Source organism: Equus caballus, chromosome 21, assembly GCF_041296265.1.
Source record: "Equus caballus isolate H_3958 breed thoroughbred chromosome 21, TB-T2T, whole genome shotgun sequence".
Classification (NCBI taxonomy): Eukaryota; Metazoa; Chordata; class Mammalia; order Perissodactyla; family Equidae; genus Equus; species Equus caballus.
Window position 1 is genome coordinate 43,134,122 of NC_091704.1, and position 18,436 is coordinate 43,152,557.

Below are 18,436 nucleotides of genomic sequence, written 5' to 3' on the forward strand. Positions count from 1 at the left end.
TATAAATTATGTGTTCTGGAAATTTTGTTGTTCATATGTATGTGAACTTCTACACTACATATTTTTTTGTGGATTAAAGGAATATAATTAATTCCCATTGGGGATGGGGTGTTTTAAGAAACTGAGGATTGTTATATTGTATCCCTCACCATTTTAGCATTGGTTATTGGAGTGCAATAGGCTACATTTGCTACACTTTCTTTTACTACCTATGTCTTAAATTTCAGCAGGCAGCACAGGTAGAGGTTGTCTCCTGGGCCTTCTGTTTGCTTTTTTAAGAGAACGCACAAAGTCGTCAATTATAGATGACTAGGCTTTTCCACTCAGGATTACTGGAATTAAAGAAATAGAAGGAACAGTAGTTATATGTTAAGCATTTTTTGTTCGTTTACGCTCTTGGAGGGCATAGTTTTTACATGTTCATTTTTGGTTGATGTAATTAAGTTGTAGATACTGACGTATATTTCTCAAATTGCATTTGCAAATGAAGTGTTTCAGTAGGTCCATTCCAGATGACTGGATTGACTGATATTGCAGACATTATTGATGACCTTATTACAAAAGATGGAGTGTCCAGTGATGAGCTCGGCTTAACAGAACAACAAACTAGGAATATCTCCAGGTAATTTAAAATGTTTATGGTTCAAGAATATTCAAAATTGGCCATATTTTTATGAAACAAATTCAAAGCTTAGAATAGATGTTTTCTTCATAAATACATTTTGTGATGTTTGTGTGTCATTCTGCCCCTCCCCCCAACAGCATAGAGACTGGTTTATTTAACTAATACAGCACATCTGTATCCTGTGAGTTTTCCTAAGGTCTCATCACTTTAACTACAACATAAATTTTATCCTATTTTGTCTTAGAAGTAATTAATGATTTAGTTCAAAGTACTTCACCCTAAATATTAACCCTTAGAATACATTCTAAATAGCCTTTCCTTGGAACATTAGGTTAAAATGTTTCTCCTTGCAACCTTTCCTGGGCCTAGAACCGGTTCCTGATAGAATAAAGGCTAGTTCTCCTGCTAACGCTTCCTTAAAACGCATACACCTCTTGGCCGGTTTATGTAAGATTGTCAGCCTTATGAAGAGTAGCTACATTTCTGTATTTCCTAGTGCAATTCCGCTTACTACCTCAGTGGAAATGCAGTGTATTCTAATTGAACTTAAAAGGCTGTTACCAGGAAATAGTGTACAAAAGACCTCCAATTTCTATTTAATTAGTGGGATCGTCTGCTCTATTATGACCTCATATCAAGACCATGTAAGCCTAACTTCCTGGTAAAACACATTTAGTTACCTTCAATCACAGATGTAGGAATTTTCATTCCTTTTTTAAAGTTAATGATCATGTTATGAATATTTCATCAATAATGTATTAAATGTCAAGAACTGGAATAACAATAAAATATGCTTTCTATTCTTGAATGGAGATAGACCTATAAAACCAAATTATATCAGTGTGCTAAGGGAGCTCGGGGGAACAGAGTCAATGAAAGATGCAGCTTCACCGGTTAAGGTATTTGAGCTGTATTTCAAAGGAGCAATAGAAACTCATGTGGGTTATAACTAGAAGAAAGGGTATTCTAGGCAGCAAGAATATAACATGCAAGGGAGTGATGGTCAGTGAGGGTAGGGAGTTACACGTGACTGGAGTTTATGCCTTGGAAAGAGAGAGAGGGTCAGGCTGGGTGTGCTGGCTGTGGTTGGGGACCAGAGGCATCTGGAATTAACTGTCTCTGAAAGCAGCAGCGGAGTCAGCAAAGGGCTTTAAATTAGCACTGGGAGCCCATCAGAGGTCTGTCTTCAGTATCCTAAAGATGAGATGGCTCAGGATGGAGAGTGTGGGCTCACAAGCATGAGTATACCTGGAGGCTGTCGGGAGGAAGTGAGAAAGATTTTCTACTTGGAAGAGTGAGTTGATGGTGATTTCTTTAGCAAGACAGAGAATGTAGTTTTAGATATGTTATAAGTTTCCAGGAGAACATTCAGTTGGTAATATTCATTGGTACATTAGTTTCAGATCCTCCCAGAAGCAGATGCCAAAATGAGATTTAGATGAGCAAGAGATTTATTTGGAGAAACAGCTGTGAAGGGAAAAAGGGGAGGAGCCAGAGGAGCTGGGGACAACTGTCAGACTGCAACGCCAGTGTGGATCTGACCCTGAATTAGGGGCCCCCAGGATCACCCCAGGTTCAGTGATTCACTAGGGGGACTCACCGAACTCATAGAGTCATTTTCACTGTAATTTATTACAGCAAAAGGATGCAAAGCAAAATCAGCAAAGGGAAGAGGTACACGGGGTAAATTCCAGGGGAAACCAGGCACAAGCTTCCAAGAATCCTTTCCCAGTGGAGTCACACAGGACATGCTTAATTCCTCCAGCAAGAGGTCGTGACAACACATGTGGAATGTTGTCTACCAGGGAAGCTTGTAGAGATCAGTGCCCAGGGTTTTTGTTGGAGCTGATCAGGTAGGCACCCTCTGCCTGGCACATACCAAGAGTCCAGGCTCCTAGGAGGAAAGCAGGTGTTCAGTGTAAACCACATCGTTTGTATCCATGACCCATCTGCCATTTAGGATTGTGTCCTCTTTGCACACTGGGTGATGAGTCTGCCCCAAATCCCTGTCTCACACTGCCTGTTTTCTTGGACCGGCCTCACTGCTTGTGTTAGTTCGGATCCTCTGAGAAGCAAAAACCAGAAGCAAAAACCAAGATGAGATTAGATGTACCAGAGACTTATCAGGAGAAATGCCTGTAAGGGGAATAGGCAGAAAAAAATGGAAGTGGAGAGAGGCGTCAGACCACAATGCAGGTCTGACCCCTCCCTGTGACACAGAGAGAGAAGAGGAGAGGGTTGAGTAAGTAGAATCTCAGAGGGCAGTGTAAGTCTTCTTAAGAAAGTTTCAACTGGGTAACTGGCGAGATGTCAAGGCAAAGTCACCCATCAGAGGAGTCCGGTGTCTTGCCGGAAAATGCCAGCCACAGCATCCCTGCTGTGCTCAGTCATTAGCTTGGGCCAGCGCACAGGAAGTCTGGCAGGGGCATGAAAGGGAGGCTCGATCCAGAAGGGCAGCAGTTTAGAAGTCAGCTCTGTGGTATAAGTTTTAGAAGTGAATCAGATAGTCCAGGAACACAACAGTCCAAGCAGAACCTATAAAGACATTAATATTGAAGTGGTGAGCGGACAAGAAAGGAGCCAAGGTAGGAGGCTGCATAGTGTTTTGAGAGGTAGAAAAAGACCCAGGTAAGAGAGAGTTTAAAGCAGAAAGGAAAAGCCAGTTTTATTGAGTGTTACAGAGAAGTCCAGCAGTAGGGTGAAGACTGAAGGGGTCAGTGGTGACCTTTCTGAGATCGTTTTCAGTGGATTTCAGGGGACAGGTTGGAGCAAGTTGACTAGATATCGTAAGTGTATACAACTTTTTGAGATGGGGCAAAATCTTTCCAAATAAACAGTATTTAGTTGTGATATTTCTTCTTTCCATAACAAATTTATTCAATAGTTTTTTTTTAATTGAGGTAACATTGGTTTATAACTCTATATAAATTTCAGGTGGACATCATTATATTTTGATTTTTGTGAGGATTACATCATGTTCACCACTTAAAGACTAATTACAATCCATCACCACACACAGGCACCCAATCACCCCTTTTGCCTCCTCCCTCCCCCTTTCCCCTCTGGTAACCACCAGTCCAATCTCCATCTCTATGTGATTGTTTGCTGTTGTTTTTATCTTCTATTTATGAGTGAGAGCATACGGTATTTGACTTTCTCCCATAACAAATTTAAGATCAAGTGATGCCCTGCCTGTTCAATTTCTTAGGATTCAGCATTCTTCTGGTAGACGTCCACAAAGAACGGAGAAGGAGAGAAGAGAGATTCAAGCCTGGATGAAAAGAAAACGAAAAGAAAGAATGGCAGAGTACTTAAATCAGCTAGCAGAAAAGAGAAGCCAAGAGCATGATCCTTTCCGCCCCAGGAGCAATCCAGTAAGTCTGCCGGATCAAGGGTAATGGAATTATCACAGAATATGTGTAGTTTTTTCCTGGGGAATACTCAAGAAAAGGATTTAACATAATTTGGATGCATTTTTTATTTGACAGAAAACTCAGCATTTTACTTAAGTCAGGAAAAGTTAAGAAATAACCTAACAAAATGTAGCAGGATATTTTACAAACCATGTTCTGTTGAACTATCTGAAACACTTTTTTCTCTCCCTGGCTAATTAGGGCTCTAGCATTTTAATCAAATGACGAGGTTGAATGATTGGGTGACCGATTGGAGTTGTTCCCTTAATTTTCTATGAGAGTCAATGGCAGTTGAACAACCAACTGCAATAGAGCCATTTTAAAAACCAATTTTCTATCCATAAGTTATCCTCAAAAAATTTTTTAAAGTATGATCCAGTCATGTACCAACAGAACAATGGTACCTCTCCGTATGTATTTCAACTGCCGTTTAATCTGTCAACATTTGTTTGCTGAGCCCTGACTATGGACATCACCATGGCTAGGGGGTCAGAAGTATTTTTCTGCAGAGTGTGAAACAAAGCAATGTTACTTTATCACATTACTATGAAAATCACATTTGGATTACACTTAGATTACAGTTTATATTTTACTTTGTAATCTGAAATAAAATAAAATTTAATAGCACTTCATTTTTTCCAGCATCGTTAGGGGAACATATTCTGTAAGTGAATTTTCCAGATAAGGTTGTCACATTTAAGCACCAAATAGTGCAAAAGTAGGTGAACTATTATTTAAAGTGTGTAACTTACTTACCTGTATCTGGAAAGAGCATGTTGATGTTAATATAACATTTTGTTGATAGCTCTGGGGACATGGTAATGACCTTCAGGTACTGAGGTACGTGACCAGAATCTTAAAGTGTGTGTGTATATGTGTGCATTCCTGCAGCCCATAGGGGTAGGTTCTCATACCACCCTCCCTGTCAGCCAAGCAAATACCTAAGATGGTTAGAATTTTGGGCATTTTTAGAATAAATTAACTCTGAGGGTATTGGCACTGTTTGGTTCATAGACTTTGTGACATCTCCTTCAAGATCACAGATAGTTGTTTATTTTTAGCTTCTATCTGGGTAAAGATATGGGATTAGTGAGGGATTAATGTAATGAAAAATTCGTTTGAATTTCTATCAGAAATCAGTAAGACCTTTAATTTGTTACTGACTACTTCCATATAGGATCTTGAGAAAGTGAATCCACTTCTGCGTGCATGTTTTTATATATGCAATTATGTGTGAAAGGACTTAACCTCAGTACTAACTCAACAGTAACTCTTAGTGTTCTGGAATAAGATGTATGCAGCCAACATTTGCTGGTTTGCCTCCTGGTGTATACGTTTTGAAGAGTTTAAAGTCACAATGAGCTCACTACAGCAGGTTTCTGGTGAATGTTTTAGAACATCAGAATGATGGTTTTAAATGTCTGACTCATTTTTGCTCTATGAACCAAGCTCTTGATGAGATTAATCACAAGACTGAGTACAAAGTACAGGTGTCTTCATCATTAAAACGTTCCTATTTTCCATTTTATTTATTTATTTTAATTTTTTTTGAGGAAGATTAGCCCTGAGCTAACATCTGCTGCCAATCCTCTTTTTGCTGAGGAAGACTGGCCCTGAGCTAACATCCATGCCCATCTTCCTCTACTTTATGTGTAGGACGCCTACCACAGCATGGCTTGCCAAGCAGTGCCATGTCCTCACCTGGGATCTGAACTAGCGAACGCCAGGCTACTGAAGTGGAACTTGTGCACTTAACTGCTGTGCCACCGGGCAGGCCCTCCTATTTTCCATTTTAAATGTAGCTGATAAGATTCTCTCCTTTTGAAAAAAATATATTAATTTTGCTACTAAAATATATTTTGCGTTCCATTTATTGAACTGGATTTTATTTTAATTGCATGATACTTTAACGTTTTCATGTTTTGTGCTGGGGTAGGAAGCATCATCAAATATGACAGTGTTTTGCACTGTTTCCAAAATGGCAAAATTTATTTTAACCCCCTGTTAAAATTGATTAGTGGAGTTTCATGTTTTCCATGGATCATAATGGTTTAATTATTTGAACTGAACAATAATGAACTAACTGGATAATTTCTTGTGCAGTTTTACATGACTTCAAGGGAAATCAGGCTGACACAAAAGATGAAGCATGAAAAAGACAGGTGAGTTTGGTGGCTGTACATTCCAGGGACAGTGTACCCTGATCGCTCTCTCTGGCTTGCTCACCCAGGGCATAGATAATGCCTTAGGAATTCTAGTTTTCGCAGTAGTCCCTTTTATGTGGATAAGCAGAAAATTATGGAAGATCACTGCAAGGAAAATAATTAGACTCCACGAGCATTTTTAGGAATTTGCTTTCAAGTATTATTCATTCCATTCAATTTTTTTTTTTTAAAGATTGGCACCTGAGCTAACATCTGTTGCCAATCTTTCTTTTTTTTTCTGTCTTCTTCTTCTCCCCAAAGCCCCCTGGCACATAGTTGTATATTCCAGCTGTAGGTCCTTCTAGTTTTCTGCTATGTGGGATGCCACCTCAGCATGGCTTGACAAGCAGTGCTAGGTCCGCACTCAGGATGCAAACCAGCGAAAGCCTGGGCCGCTGAAGCAGAGCATGCAAACGTAACCACTCGGCCACAGGACGGCCCCATCCGTTCAATTTTTATGACTTTTGTTTCTGTGGTTGTCTTCCCTCTCCCAATTCAGTTATGTATGTGCATTTTGAAAATACCCCAAAGGCCATAACTACAGGTGTCTTTAAATAATACTGCCTAATGGTCTTCAGAAATCCGAAATTTTAATTAGCATTTGAAAAGCACTGAAAAAAAACAAATGCTAGGTGGTCTTCAAACACTATGTTCCCTCTAGAAATATGAAACAAAATTGACTCTTTTGTTAAATGTTGTTTAATTCTTTGTCTAAAGATTGCTGCTCTCTGACCACTATAGTCGTCGAATCTCACAAGCATACAGTCTGATGAGTGAACTGTTATCTGAATCAGCACAGCTACCAGCAGCTGCGCAGAAACCGCTGCCTGACAGACCCAGAACTGCTCACACTTCCAGACGGCAACGCTCTCTTTCTCCAAGAGGGTGAGACGAGGTTTGGCATGTCATTTGGCAAGATAATATCAGGGATGATAAGAAGAAAGGCAGTGGTTTTGTGACCCAAGTTCAGTGTATTTGTGTCCACCCTGCTCAGAATTATGACAATAAAGTGAAGAAAAAATTGGCCCCATATAATTGTGAGGTCTTTGTAAGTTTATAGAATCACCAAGGAAAAAGACAAAAATGGCGTTGTCTCTAATTAAAATGTAACAAAGCACTTGGGTATACCTAATACAATGCTGACATCCATTCAATCCTGTTTTCTTCTTTTCTGTAGTTTTTGTTAGCATTTCTTTTTGTAATTTGCCCCCTAACTGCTCTTCCTGTCTCTCTACTTGGCTCCACTCTTGCAGAAACAGACAGTCCCCACCAGCTTCCCACTTCTTCCTCTGCTGTCTCTTCCCACCCTGCCCAGTTATTGCTGATTCAATTGTAGATACTGTTATACATTTCTTCTAAAAATAATGACCTCCAGTATGTTTGGATATGAGTTCATTAGGCAGGAATTAATTAAACATAGAATGCTAAAGAAAAGTACCCAAGTGTGAAGTTTCTTACATATGACAGACAAAAACAAAATAATATTTGTTGGTGATTCGTAAAGTGAACGTGAATTGGCAGTACTCGTGTTGTTAAAAATTACCACCTTTGACAAAATAAATGTAATCTCATAATTTAAGAGCCTAGAGGAAATGCTGCCAAACAGAAACCCGGATGTAATCAGATCACTTGTCTGTGTGTCATTTGGGGGTTACTCGAAATACCAGAGACCAACGCAGGGTATTAAATACACAAGTAACTTCCAAATACGTGGAGAATTTAACATGGATAGAGAGAGCACCAAAGACATTTCTTAGAAAAAAACAAATGAAGTTTGAAGCATGAGATAGGGAAAATAATTTGTTGAGAGTTCTTATAGACTAAATGTATCACTGCTGTACAGAATAAGCAGCATCAAGTGAATGTATTCATCTGAGCTAGAATTTGGGCTTTCTGAAATATTATAGCTTATCACTGATATGAAATTCTAGGAATATAATTATTATGTAATTTCTGCTTTAGAGAGAATCGACATGGTCACAATTTTCCAATAAATCAACCTGGAAAAGTCAGAAATATATCCAAACCCAGTTGTACGCCAAAGGGGAAGCCTTTGGGGCAACCTCACGGCTCACCTTGGCCACGTGGTAAGACCTAAAGCCTTTTTTATCTTGTGTAATTTGGATCTATTCTTGTCTCTAAAGTTGTGTTTTCATTAGTAAAAACTGTAAATCTAAGTGAAAAGCAATTCTCATTTCAACAGAATGCATGGAATTGGTAAAGACTTAGCTATACTGGGATTTTGTTCCATTGCTTTGAAAGAAGACGACCCTGGGAGTATTTTTAAACTATTGGCCTTTTTGTAATAGAATTTGAACAATCAGGAAATTAGATGGATTTATTTGGGAATCTGTTTCTTTTGTGGGTCTGTTTAAAGATGTAGGCACTTTCACAGATCAAGTTCTGATGGATTTTGGGAGGGACACATCACAGAAGAGGAATACTCAGAGGCTCAGATGGAAATAATTTCATGTTTTTACCCCTTGAACATCCTTTTCCACATTTGAAGATATAATATCTGTTATTTATTGCTAGCTTTATGTTAGTTAATTTTGCCATGTTTGGATTCTGATTACTAAAGTAAAACGTACTTATTTGTAAAATGATTAGCCATTAAAAATGTATAATCCTAGTTATCATGTAGTATAAATGTATACAGCTAATGCTAATGTATAACAGCAACCAACGTGCCAGGTTCTGTTTAAGCTCTTGAATTACAACCCTGTGCCATAGGTACTTTTATGTTCCCATTTTCAAGATGAGAAAACCAAGGCAGAGAAAGTTGGAATAGCTGCCTAAGATCAGACAGCTAGGATGTGGCAGAGGCAGGATGTAAACCCAGTCTGGGTCTAGTGCCTACGCACTAAGAACCTTCACTTTGGTTTGCTGCCTCAAGTTGGAAAATTGAAATTTCCATAAATTCCAATCTTTTTGATAAAACTTCATAATTTGGTTACCTCTTGGCTTTTGATTGAAAAAATTACAATAAGAAAATACTGCTCTTTTTAAACTAAAATTTCAAAATAGTAACCATGTTTTCTTCTAATTTTATTTTACACCTGATACATTTGCCAGAATTAAAGAAACATCCAAAATTTTCAAGGATTTTAAGCTTGAACCATAGTTTCTTAATAAGATGGAAAAGTCCTGGATTATGTGGAAATATGTCTTTCCCTTTGACCTGTCCAATGTCAGGCCTGTACTGTTACCTTGCACTTGACTGGACCAAGGCCTCGGCCCTCCTTTGGTCCCCTCCCTTGCCCCCGCTGGACTGAGCTTGATGTCGTGCTCCTGGGCCCAGACGTCCTCCGTGACCCCCACCCCATGCAGTTAGGCCCAGACCCTCTCTCTGGCCTTGTCCTCCCCCTCGGCCTCCTTAGGCTCCTTTCCCCCTGTAATCTGCGCTGATGCCAGCTTGTTTTCCAGCCGCATGCTGTGCTTTTGTGCTGCCATTCCGTAGTTGAAATTCTCCCTTATATCTTGAATGCCTCACCTCTGTGTTTCGGAAAACATCCCTAATCTTAATTCTTTACTTCTTCCAATCTGATAGAATGATTTTAACGTCCACATTTTCATTTTTGAGTTGGGGCTGATTCTGAACTTGCATGATGGTTGTGAATATTAGAGATAAACGGTAGCAGCAGTAGCTAAAAATAGTTCTTTTTTTGTCCTCTGAACCCTCAGTCACATGTTTATGTCCCTCTTGAGGCGCTAGTGTGGCAGGTGTTCTGTTGTAGTTACTTATAAACCTGTGTCCCGTGCTAGACTGGATTTTTCTGAGGGTAGCAACACTCTTCTTCATTTTGTGTTACCCCTCACATTGTACAAATGAAATAACTGGATAAATGAAAAAAATGGCTATTTAGCTTTCTTGCCTAAAAATAGCTATTTATAAACTAATTATTGTTCAAGAATATTAATGAGGGGCTATTGTAGTATTTATCCTATGTCAGAGAGCAGCGCCATATGCCTAGCTATTATCCTAGCTAACCTGTCACCTAGCTTCCCCAGACCTTTAAGGCAAAGATGAGAGAGGCAACTCTGGGGACTTGTGAGCACGCTGACCTCTCCATCTCGATGGCACCCAGCTGTGCCTCTGCCACATCCAGAACGCACCCACTCCCCTGGCTACATTCAGTAGTCCCCCAATATTGCGGGGCAGTGGGAGAGAAACTGAAGCCTGACTGATCCCAGGCCCTTCCCTAGTCGGTAATAGGTGACCGAGCCCACGTGGGGCAGGCTCAGTCATGGCAGAGATGAGCCAGTGAGCATCCAGGCGAAATCTGAAAATTCACTGCACTTCATTTGTGAGAGAAGAGTTTTCTGAAGATACTTGTGAGTTGGACTATATGTTGCTGTCTATCTTGTAAACCAGGATGCAGTTTCTAATTTCCTCAGCCCTCCTTGCAAACTGTTATACTTAGAACTAAACACAAAACAAGCAAAAAAAAAAGGACTCTATCAAAAACAATATAAAGGCTATACGATTGTATGGGAGGTGTCATAGGCATAATAAAAGGTCTGTCTCTTGGACTCATCCAGGTCTAGGTTCATATCCCAGCTCTCCTGCTTACTTTGTGCCCTCAAATATGTTATTGAAAACCTCTCTCATTCATAGAGTTGAGGATTATAAGTAAAACATTTTGCATAACTTAAACAGTAAATTGTTGCTGTTAATCCTGGAATTTAAGAAACCTTAGTTAATCATACTCTTGGTAAAGTGTAACTTGGCATTTTGTCTAGGTGTTTACTGCTAATAGGCTTATGTGCCTGTATTCCAGTTCCCAGAGACGTTGTCAAGGCACATTTGCCATTTGAAAAGGACCATGGTTGTGCCATAAGGATACCAAATCTCTAAGCAGAGTTTTCCCTCCTTCTCCTGCACTCTTGTTTTGCTTTCTTGGTTCAAATCAACTATCATTTATTGAGCCCCTACTAATCAGAAGGTTTGAGTCCTCAAGGAACTTATGATATATGAAAAATTATGCTTTTTTATGGAGGGTTAAAGAAGTTTGTCTGTCTTTGTAGGAACTGCCACTTTTACCATTCAGAAAAAATCTGGTGGAGCCAAAATGGCAGTAAGAAAGGCTGTGCAGTCTCCAGTTACCTTCCAAAAAGGTAAGGGATAAATAAAGAGTAGAAAGTTCTTGGACTTAATACTAATTTTTCTTTTCTTTTTTTTGTGGTCATATTGGATTATGACATTATATAAATTTCAGGTGTCCATCATTATATTTCAACTTCTGTATAGACTGCAGTGTGTTCACCACCAGAAGTCTAGTTGCACTACTGAATTTTTAAAAATCATAAATCAGTCTTAGAAGTTTCAGCTGCAGGTTTCAGAATGAGGAGTGTAGCTGTGTGGGCAGTGGTTCAGAGAAGGGGCTGTGGAGTTAGCTTGTTTCTAATCCCAGTTCACCACTAACTCTAGCCTCGGGCCAATTCCTAACCCATTTGTGTAAGCTTCAATTTTCTCACCTGCAAAATATGGATTATAATAGTGAGAATGTATCAATGAACTGAGCACAGTACTTAACATAAAAACAAGTGCTCAGGAAGGTGCTGTGATCACGCAGTCACGGAGCACACAGACCTATCAGTTTGGGCATTTTAGGCCTGATTTTGCCCCCATCTTTGGACTCTTTCGAATTTCTGCTCTGATCAGCTAGAGAGGGGGGAGTTATACCTAATGATCTTAATACCCAATGTCTCCCCCAGCCCTCCCTCAGCCCATGTTACTCTTCACAATTTAAAAAGTACTTTCACATTCATTCTCCTATTAGCTCTCTATAACAACGCTGGTAGATAGTTAGGGCGACTATTATCCCCATATTACAGCCGAGGAAACTGAGGCAGAGAAGTTGAATGACCTGCTCAGATCCCCTTAGAACAATAAAAACAATAGCTAACAGTTATAGAGAACTTAATCGATGCCACATTGTATTAATACCTGTATGCATGATCTGACTTAATCCTCACGTTAATCCAGTGAGTTCTGTGGCATTATCCCAATTTACAGAAAAGAACTAATTTGGTAGAGATAATGGTGAGAACTCTATTTATATGTACTACAAATATGATGAGAAATAGGAATTAGTCTAATCCTGCCATTATGCCCCTCTCTCTGCTGTGATCTCCTTTCTTTGCAGATTCATCTTTCAGTCCACCACATCTCTCTTCAGCTGTGTCTGATCTGCTATTTAATCTATCTATCAAGTTGTAATGTTGATGGCTATGTTTTCTAGAAATTCCACTTGGTTCTTTTTCCAAACTTTTCCCCACTGTATGCATTAAAACCCAAGCCTCTAGTTATTAGGATGAATTTGAGTCCTAGAAGCATCACATCCTGAGCTTTTAATTTTATAATCCAGCCTTGTTTTCTTTCAAAGTCTCTCATTTTAATCCTTTGTAAAATGTTTTCTAGTTTAGCTTTTTATTCTTTTCTAAGCAAATGTCTAGCAATGTTTAACAGATAAAATGCCCCCAAATACAATGTTGCCCCTAAAAATAATTGAAATTATATGTACATTTGTTTTTTTTGTTTGTTTTTGTGGGGTTTTTTTAGCCCTGAGCTAACTACTGCCAATCCTCCTCTTTTTGCTGAGGAAGCCTGGCCCTGAACTAACGTCTGTGCCCATCTTCCTCTACTTTATACATGGGGATGCCTACCACAGCATGGCATGGCAAGCAGTGCCATGTCTGCACCCGGGATCCGAACTGGCGAACCCCGGGCCACCCAGAAGCAGAACATGCGAACTTAACCGCCGCGCCACTGGGCCAGCCCCTATATGTACATTTGTATTGTATTGTGTATGAAAACTCTAGAGACCCAGGGTTTTGTGTTCTTGAAGTGGGTTATGATCTAGCATGAGGCCTTGCCCAGAGAAAGGCAAATAGAGGTATTTCTTCCATTGGCTGGTGGTAGCCCTGCCTCTGAGAGGAAGAAGTTGAGTGTGACTCCAAGTTTCTAGCTTGGTGCTTGTCTAGGTTGCAGCCCAATAACTGACACAGGTAGGATAAGAGGAGGAGCAGGGTTTTCTTTTGGAGGTGATGGAGGTAATGGATTCGCTTTTACTGTTTGTAGTTTCAGATTCCTCAGACTAGACTCTTAAGACATTGTCTGGCAATATGTTATAAAGAAACTGAGTGGCATCGTTCAGCAGCCTACAGAGAAAGAGTGCATCTTCAAGGGAGGCTGCTGCACTTGCCGGCCTAGTTTCCACTGTGGGGTTTCTTCTTGATATATCATTTACCTGTCTCCTGCGAAAGCTTTCCCTGCCTGCACCAGGGCAAGAACACACACCTACCTTGAAAAGCTTTGCACATTCTCCGTTTCACAGAATTTCTTTCATGTTGTATTTTTATCTCAACATTGTCTGTCCCACATAAATCCTAGAGAATGCAGTCTGATCTGAAGAGAAGGAAATCACAAAGCCATTCCTGGATAAAGATATGTGAGAAAAAGCCAGTGATAGCCTCTCGAGGTTCGTAGATACCCCATAGGTAAAGGCTTATCCCCAAATGCAGAGTTGTTAACCCTAATTTCAGCAGACTTGGTGATGAGTTTGTCACTTTCTAGATGGCAATAATTGTGTTCATTTGACAAACGAGTATCAAAGTCTAGATAGCAGATTAATTTAGCAGAGATGGGGGTGGGATTCATTGGTAATTACAGCCTTTGCTAATCTCTTATATACTGAATACTTGAAGGAACAACTTCAGCATCCTGCCTCCATTTGGTTCCATTTACTTTGGAGAGACAGCCTACCCTTGTGGTTATAATACTGCTTAACCACCTGTTGGTTTCTTTCTCTCTCTCTGTGTTTTTTGTTTTGTTTTGTTTTGTTTTTGCTGAGGAAGATTAGCCCTGAGCTAAGATCTGTTGCCAATCTTCCTCTTTTTTTCGCTGAGGAAGATTGGCCCTGGGCTAACATCTATGCCAGTGTTCCTCCACTTTACATGTGGGTCACTGCCACAGCATGGCTGACGAGTGGTGTAGGTCCATGCCCAGGATCTGAACTTGGGCTGCCGAAGAGGAACATGCCAAACCTAACCACTATGCCACAGAGCTGACCCCTGGTTTCTCTTTTTTTAATCCTTTAGTCTCAACTTTTTCTGTGTTTTACTGGCTGTTTTCTTTTTTAGCACAGTATTTGTTCACATGTGCATTCCTATTGTCCATTCATAGATAATTTTGCTTTCATAGAGTTTTTCAAAATTTGTTCTTTAGTAATGTTCACTGAAATAATTATTTTAACATGGAACTTTCAGTCTCATCCCAAAATACTCAGTGATGTCTTTAAATAGCAGGAAAAGAAAGCCAAACCTTTTTCAACCAGAGCACCACTCTCACGTTTGATGCTAAAGTGGCAACCACAGGTACTACAGAATGATGTCAGCCTTGTTTCTTTTCAGACCCTTGGGGCCAGTCAAAAGAAAAATCCCTCAGCCGCCTTGTACCACCACCCTCTGGCCCCGCTTTGGCACTAATCCAGGAGGCAAGCTATTGGAAAGCTGCTGCCTTGGGGATCCAGATAAATAGGCCCATTTCTCATTTACACATATGAAGATTATCCTAAAGGAGCCTCTGAGTACTATTCTTCTTTCACCCCCGAAAAGAGAAAGTGGATGTATTAGCTCAGGTTCTGGGCATAGACCATCTCCATCATCTTGGGCAGATTATCTACCCTTTCTAAGCCTCCCTTTCCTCATTTGCAAAATGGAGATAATAACACTTCCCCCATACGATTTTCAGGAAGAATATTCATTTAGCAACCATCCGTTAAGCTCCTCCTACATACCAGGCACTGTTCGTCATGAACAACACAGACAATAGCACAAAAATAAGATACGGGAGACCTTCTTAAAGAAGGTCTCTTTGAGAAAGTGTAATGGAGTCAAGATCCTGAGTGATGAAAAAGGGGTTGTCATGCAAAGATAAGGCAGAACAGTTCCAGGCAGAGAGAAGAGCAAGTTGAAAGCCCAGACAGACACCAACTTGGTATGACAGAAACGATCAGTATGGGAAAGTGGCCAGAGATGGTTGGAGAGAGCGGTGAGAGACGATACAGGCTAAGGCAAAGAGCTCGGATTTTACTCTGGATCCAGTGGGACTCCATCGGAGGGAATTCAGCAGCGAGATAATTTATAATTTATATTTTAGAACATGTGGGAGAAAAAACAGAAGGCGGCAGACAAACACAGAGATACTGCTTGGACTAGAGTTATAACAATAGAAATGGGGAAAGTTATTAGATTTGGAATATATTTTGAAGGTAGACCAAATTAAGACTTGCTGATGGATTGCTTATAGGATGTGTAAGAAAGAGAAAGATAAAAGAAAATTGGATTTTAACCTGAGCATTTCCTGGGATGGGGAACAGTATTGAAGGAATGGGTTTAGGGGTAGAAATTAATGGTTTGGTTTTGGACATGTTAAGGGTGAGATGTTTATTGCACATCCAAGTAAAGATGTCAAGAAGGCACTTTGCTCTGTGAGGCTAGAGGTACAGGTTTGAGAACTGTCCGCATGTAGATGATATTTCCAGCTATTGCCTAGATGAGCTCAGCTGGGGAGAGTGTAGATGTGTAAGAGGACCAAGGCCCAGGCCCCGGGGCACTCCGGTAAGTTCAAAGGACTGAATGTAGATAAAGCGCTTAGCCATAGTAGCTGTCAAAAGGTGTGCTATTGCTGTTCTGGGGGCGTATTTATTTCTGGGTGGCATCCTCGGCTTTAAGGACGTGAGGTTGGTAGAGCTGTCAAGGACCCGGTGCCCGGACTTCACCACTCTGTTACCTCCTCTTCCTCTCTTCAGGGAGCCACACAACTGCTTGTCGCAACCTGTGTTTACTTCCCACCATACCTTATGTCTTGGGTGTTTCTTCAGGTCACCCTGGTGAGGGGCACAACGTACTATAACATCGGTTTTGGAACATTAAGTGCTTTAGGTGGGCACGCTCGTCTAGGGCCTTGTGCAGAGAAGCATTATTGGTTGAGGAATTTGCTAAGCTGCCTCTGGGCACTAGCTGGGATGAAACTTTCTTTTCAACAAACCCTGATATTCAGTAAGGAGGAAGAGGGCCGTAATGTGTTGTCATTGCATTTACCTTGATGCCTGTGACCAAAGGCAGCTTGTAGGCATGAAGCCTGAGTGAAGATACCTAAAACATCACGCCTAGGAAGCTTCCACAAGACTTTCCAGAAGAGGCAAGAAAGGCGCAGCTCCTCAAGTTCACCCAACTTTGAGGTTGGAACTTCTCCACAGTTCTGTTCTATCTGTGACTTCTTCTCCCTGGACTCGCTTGTCCTAGAGGTTACCATTACCTTTGACGTCAAAAGAGGTGGCCCCAAATCAGTTTCCTTCTCTCACACTGACAGGACCAGAATCGCTAGAACTCTAAAGTGAAGCATATCCAGACCTTGTGATTCCAACATTAGGTAAAATGTTATTGCCTTGGATTTGATGAAAAAAGTCACAATGAACAAACTTATAAATGAATCAGTCCTAACGTATGCTTTGTTCTTTTCCCTTGAAAGGCTCTCGTGCTCCATGTTGTAGTCTGCAGCATACAAAAAGTCGTGCCGGGCTTGCACCGCAAACCAAGCAGGTGTGTATAGAGTATGAGAGAGAGGAGACCGTGGTGAGCCCCTGGATATTGCCTGCAGACATCCGTCAGGTTCTTCGTGAGAGTCACAGTTCTCTTCTCCAAGTAAGCATTGTTCCAGATTGCAGGGTGCCTAGTGATTCCTTTGTGTTCTTCAGGGTTTTTTTTTGGTTTATTTTTTGTGGGATGTAGAGATACTGAAAAATTGTTAGGTCATTTTGAAGTAGTAATTCAAAACGTCTACACTTTTGGTTTAGTACTTCCAGCATTTATCTTTCAGAATTTTCCTTGACTTTGTATTTTAACAAAAAAATAACCAAAATGTAAGAAAAGGTAATTGTACTACCGTTATAAAAATCCATTCTGTCTTCAGATCTGGTGCCAGCATCTAGTTGTGTCAGATGATGTCCAGCCCATTGCCAATCCAGATGTCCTGGGCAACGACAGCCTGGGTTCCCTTCATATTTCCTTCACCATTTGGTAGACGAGCAACTCTAGAATCTTTGGGAAGCTTAGTTCAAGTTCCATTTACTTTTTTCTGAGGCTAAGCCCACAACTTACTGTCTTTCTCAATTTGATAGGACTTGTCACCAACGAAAGAGGAGCCAAAGCCTCCTTTTGAGGTGAGTGGCATGGACAGCATGTCTGAGAGCACTGGCAGCATCCTCAGCAAGCTTGACTGGAATGCCATTGAAGACATGGTGGCCAGTGTGGAGGACAAGAGCCCGTCTGTCTACTGGGCCCTGGACCTGTAAGACCTGAATATCATTCTGTTTCCAAGCAAAGGCCAGCATCTCACTGATGTGGTTCTGAAAGATTTGTGAGTTTCAGGAAGAGAAGCAATGAAGGAAGCGATGTGAGTTTATCACCTGCAGCCATATTATTACCTGGATTAGCTATTTCAAGAGGGAAAAATAAACATTTCTCAATAATTTTGCCTTCATGGGGAAAGGGTTGTTTAACTATAGATGTATTATATGTTTTTTGCATTTGAATTATCTTTAGGCATAATTTTTTAAGTGATGAAAAGTACTTAAACTACTTTCAATAAAAATCTTCTATCTATGTTGCATCCTTCTTTACTACCACCTGAGTTTTGAGAAACAACCTTATATGGGTAAACTTGATAGGAAAAAACAAGTTTCTTCTCCTTTCATGGAGGAGAATAAATCACAATCTCACCTGAGACACTCAATAATGAGCTCCATTTTCAAACACATCCTAAAATTCACTTCTGCAGGGCTTGGCTTAGGAGTAAAAAGGAGCCAACCGCCTTCCACCAGTCCTGAACTACTGCATAACCCAAGTTTCACGTAGGCCAGATCTTCTGTCCTCTGCCCTGTAGCCTGAAAAGCCTTGGCAGAAGAAATGGGGATGGCTGATTTGGGTGGGAAAGGAAGGGAATATGACTTTTGACTCCAGGGGGCTCATATTAACTAACTTTATACGAACTATGGTGCAGAGAGCTAGTACTGCACCCAAGGTGTCATAATTTTGGAGGATAATTTTTATGAAAAGAAACTCAAAACCTTCCCCCACTTGTCCATTTTTTGCTGTAGTATCAAAGACTACGATTATCTGAGAAAGCT

At 40.5% G+C, this 18,436-nt stretch overlaps 1 protein-coding gene across 11 annotated transcripts in view; it reads left to right on the forward strand.

The window, feature by feature from the left end:
• CPLANE1 (ciliogenesis and planar polarity effector complex subunit 1) overlaps positions 1–17,912 on the forward strand; it is a 114,838-nt gene extending 96,926 nt beyond the window's left edge. For 8 of the 11 annotated variants that reach the window (XM_023625728.2, XM_070245904.1, XM_070245902.1 and 5 more), the window contains 8 exons: positions 491–622; positions 3,834–3,999; positions 6,142–6,200; positions 6,960–7,127; positions 8,205–8,329; positions 11,271–11,360; positions 16,780–16,952; positions 17,429–17,912. In XM_023625728.2, coding sequence (XP_023481496.2) covers positions 491–622; positions 3,834–3,999; positions 6,142–6,200; positions 6,960–7,127; positions 8,205–8,329; positions 11,271–11,360; positions 16,780–16,952; positions 17,429–17,602 — 1,087 coding nt within the window. In that variant the 3' untranslated portion in view covers positions 17,603–17,912. Of the gene's footprint in view, positions 1–490; positions 623–3,833; positions 4,000–6,141; positions 6,201–6,959; positions 7,138–8,204; positions 8,330–11,270; positions 11,361–16,620; positions 16,681–16,779; positions 16,953–17,428 lie in introns of all 11 variants that reach the window. The other 3 variants (XR_011430165.1, XR_011430166.1, XR_011430167.1) reach the window with 2 other exon arrangements.
• Positions 17,913–18,436: the final 524 nt, after the last annotated feature.